The following is a 4,378-nucleotide window of genomic DNA, read 5'->3' as shown; positions in this document are numbered from 1 at the left end:
AAAGAGTTTAATTTTTCTTGCCTTCCATCAACCGTGGTTGCATGTTGATCGCTAGCCGCGGACAGTGTCTAGCTCATATGAATTGGGGAGGCCTGGACGTCGGAAAGCTGTGACTTCTACCGGACATATGATGCGAATTGAGTGGAACTCCCATGACTTCGGCTCATATTATTGGGGGAACTCATGGCGACCGTCCACTACAATTCAATATTGATGGGTTGGTTTGACACGTGAAAATAAACGGCGTCATATTATTGGGTCCTTATTAAACGTGAGGCGAAACACGCGGAGGTTGCATGGAGATGCAATTGGATTCAACCTTTTAGAGATTATAATTGGCTGATATTATTCGGGATTATAATTGGCTGATTGGACTCTACGTGCCCACTAAGGAAATACGATTTTCCTTTTTCATCAGAGGGTGGTGGAAATATCAAAATAGTGGGAGAGAGATTTATAAAATAAAAATCCATATTTTATATCTTAAAATTATTTTAAAACAGTCAGTAACAATTATCTGTTTTTCCTTTTCAGTATATTTGCAATGTCGTCACGCAATCCACTTTCAATCATTCTCGATCAAAACAAGTTGACTGGATCTAACTATAATGACTGGTTTCGAAATTTAAAAATTGTTCTGAGCTCGGAAAAGATTCTGTATGTGCTTGATAAGAAGCCACCGAAAGAGGCTGCTTCGGACATCAGTGAGACTGAACTAGCTAAGCTTGAGAAATGGTGGGACCATGATCTCCAAGCTAAATGCTATATGTTGGCTTCTATGTCGAATGAACTGCAGAGGCGGTTCGAGGAGGCTGTGAATGCTGCTGACATTCACCTTCATTTCAAAGAGTTGTATGGAGTACAGACTCGCTCAGAGAGACATGCTATTGTTAAAGAACTCATGACTACACGTATGCGAGATGGGACTTCTGTCTATGAACAAGGTGTCAGGATGATTGGGCTCATTGAGAAATTGGTGGGGCTCGACGTGGTTATTCCTAGTGAGCTCGCGACTGATATTCTCTTGTTGTCACTGCCCCCTCGTTCGATGGATTTGTGGTTAATTTTAATATGAACAAGCTTGAGGCCACCCTTGAAGAGTTGTTCAATATGCTTACTACTTATGAGGCCACAATCAAAAAGGAGAAGCTTGTTCTTCTAGTGGGTTCTTCGTCTGGTACGAAAAAAGGAGCCCAAAATGAAGGCAAGAAGTGTTCTGCCCCTCTAAAGAAGAACAAGCCCAACAATAGGCCATACAAGAAACCTACTCCGGGGCCCTCAAAGCCCGACAAGTCAGAGCATGTCTGTTTCCACTGCAATAAACCTGGACATTGGAGGCGTAACTGCAAGGAGTATCTAGCCCAGAAGCGTTCTGGCCATGGTATGTTTTACATAGAAGTAAATGTCTCAATTAATTCCTCTTCTTGGGTATTGGATACCGGATGTGGTTCTCATCTTTGCAATGATTTGCAGGTCATGGCAAGCAGCAGGAGACTTAGAGATGGCGAGCTGCAACTGCTATTGGAGACATTACTTTGATTTTGAACAATAATTTTAAGCTACTTTTGAGAGACGTTTTATATGTTCCTGAATTGGTTAAAAACATTATTTCTATTTCTATGCTTGATAGAGATGACTATTCTTGTGTTTTTGCTAAAGGTGTTTGCAATATTTACAAGAATGAATGTTTGATAGGAACCGGCGAATTAATGAACGATCTCTATAACTTAAAATTTAAAGATATTCCGTTGAACAATATCCAAGCACAAAAGAAAACAACAACAAAAAAAAGAAAGTTAGATGATCCAAACCCCGCACAGATATGGCACGCTAGACTATGTCACATTTCCCAAAGAAAGATGCACAAACTAGTGGGCGAAGGCATGTGTGACTTGTCAGACATAAATTCTCTACCTACTTGTGAGTCACGTCTAAAAGAAAAAATGGCCAAGGCTCCCTTTAAGGGAAACATGGAACGTGCACATGGTCTACTGGATTTGATCCACACACACGTTTGTGGCCCGCTAAGCGTTAGCACAAAATATGGGCAATCCTACTTCATTACTTTTACTGATGACTATTCGAGGTATGAGTATGTCTATTTAATGAGACACAAATCTGAAGCATTTGAAAAGTTCAAAGAATTCAGATCTGAAGTAGAAAAACAGCTAGAAAGGAGTATTAAGACACTTCGATCTGATCGAGGTGAAGAATACTTGAGTGCTGAATTTTTGGATTATCTAAAAGAGAATGAGATTCTCTCACAGTGGACTCCACCAGCAACACCACAATTGAATGGTGTTTCTGAACGTCGTAATCGAACTTTGATGGACATGGTTCGATCTATGATGGGATTCACTGAATTGCCTACATCGTTTTGGGGCTTTGCGCTTGAAACTGCGGCAATGTTGTTGAATAATGTCCATACAAAGACACTGGATAAAACACCATATGAGATTTGGATGGGAAGAACTCCCAAATATTCTTATTTGAGAATATGGGGAAGTCCTGCTTACGTAAAGCAGACAGTGGGAGACAAATTGGATAGTAGATCCATTTCGTGCTACTTCGTAGGATATTCAAAGAATTCTGTTGGATATTATTTTTATCATCCCAATGAAGCAAAAGTGTTTGTTTCAAGAAATGCCACCTTTTTGGAAAGGGAGTTTCTATTAGATAGAAAAGGCAAGATGATTGAACTTGAAGAAATCCAAGATAGTCCCTCAACTTTAGAAGTTGAACCTAATCCCCTAGAACCAGTAGTTGAAGTACAAGCTCCTAGAAGGTCTGATAGGGTTATTAGACCACCTGCCAGATATACACTTCTTCATGAACAAAGCCATGATGAGCATTGTGTTGGATGTGATCCAATGAATTTCAAAGAAGCAATATCTGATACTGATTCAACCAAATGGCTTGAAGCCATGCAGTCAGAAATGGACTCTATGTATTCAAACCATGTCTGGACATTAGTGGATCCACCTGAGGGAATCGTTCCCATAGGATGCAAATGGATCTACAAAAGAAAGCTTGGGGCGGATGGGAAGGTAGTGACCTTCAAAGCAAGACTGGTTGCAAAAGGTTATACTCAAAGGCAAGGAATTGACTATGAGGAAACTTTTTCACCAGTCGCTATGTTTAAGTCCATTAGAATACTACTAGCCATAGCAGCATGGTATGACTATGAGATATGACAAATGGATGTAAAGACTGCATTCCTCAATTGAGACATCAAAGAAGAAATTTATATGTCTCAACCTGAGAGATACACATCAGTAGGAAGTGAGCATAAGGTATGCAAACTACAGAGATCAATATATGGTCTCAAGCAGGCGTCAAGGAGTTGGAACCTCAGATTTGATAGCACTATCAAAGAGTTTGGTTTTGCTAAGAATCCTGAGGAACCATGCAGTGTACAAGAAAGTTAGTGGGAATGCAGTGACATTCCTAGTAATTTATGTTGATGAAATCCTACTCATTGGGAATGATGTAGGATTACTGCAATCAACTAAAGTATGGTTGGCGAGTAAATTCTCCATGAAAGACATGGGTGAAGCATCCTATGTATTGGGAATACAAATCTATAGAGATAGATCAAAGAGGATGCTTGGGCTCACCCAAGCAACTTATATCGATACCATCCTGAAAAGATTCTCTATGGAAGAGTCCAAGAGAGGATACTTACCAATGTGTCATGGTGTTACTCTATCTAAGGCAATGTGCCCCAAGACTGATGAAGAGATAGATATGATGACACGTATTACATATACGTCAACCATTGGTAGTATCATGTGTGGTATGATATCAACGCGCCCTGATGTTGCTTACGCTCTGAGTGTTACAAGCAGATATCAGGCGAACCCTGGTCCAATGCATTGGAAGGCCGTGAAAGATATTCTTAAGTACTTGAGAAGGACTAAGAACTTGTTCATGGTCTATGGGGGTGGAGAATTGAAATTGGAAGGCTACACTGATTCTAGCTTCCAATGTGACGTAGATGATTCGAAATCGACCTCTGGTTTTGTATTCATGCTTAATGGTGCGGTTGTCTCTTGGAAAAGTTCCAAGGCAAGACACCGTTGCGGATTCCACCACTGAAGCTGAATACATTGTTGCATCGGGTGCAACCAAAGAAGGCAGTTTGGATGAGGAATTTTGTCCAAGAGTTGGGCGTCATTCCTAATGGAGTTGATCCAGTCCCGGTGTACTGCGACAACACTGGTGCCGTTGCGCAAGCAAGGGAACCAAGGTCTCATCAAAGATCCTAACATATACCGAGGAAGTTCCACATCATCCGGGAGATTGTGGGAAGAGGAGACATATCAGTCGAAAGAGTCCCCTCTGCAGATAATGTTGCTGATCCACTTACAAAGCCCTT

The 4,378-nt window shown here is 40.9% G+C and overlaps 2 protein-coding genes across 2 annotated transcripts; both read left to right on the top strand.

Annotated features, from left to right (window-relative positions):
- Positions 1–544: 544 nt before the first annotated feature.
- Positions 545–1,075, top strand: LOC142550632 (uncharacterized). The gene has a single exon (XM_075659709.1). The coding sequence runs from the start codon at positions 545–547 to the stop codon at positions 1,073–1,075; it is 531 nt and encodes a 176-aa protein (XP_075515824.1).
- On the top strand, positions 1,072–1,499 carry LOC142550631 (uncharacterized). Its single transcript, XM_075659708.1, has 2 exons — positions 1,072–1,381; positions 1,474–1,499. Exons 1-2 carry the CDS (start codon positions 1,072–1,074, stop codon positions 1,497–1,499), a joined length of 336 nt encoding a protein of 111 aa, XP_075515823.1.
- The last annotated feature ends 2,879 nt before the right edge of the window (positions 1,500–4,378 follow it).

The sequence above is a fragment of the Primulina tabacum genome, chromosome 7 (assembly GCF_025594145.1).
Source record: "Primulina tabacum isolate GXHZ01 chromosome 7, ASM2559414v2, whole genome shotgun sequence".
Lineage (NCBI taxonomy): Eukaryota > Viridiplantae > Streptophyta > Magnoliopsida > Lamiales > Gesneriaceae > Primulina > Primulina tabacum.
Note: the sequence above shows the minus strand (reverse complement) of the source record. Positions and strands in the feature narration are given on the sequence as shown.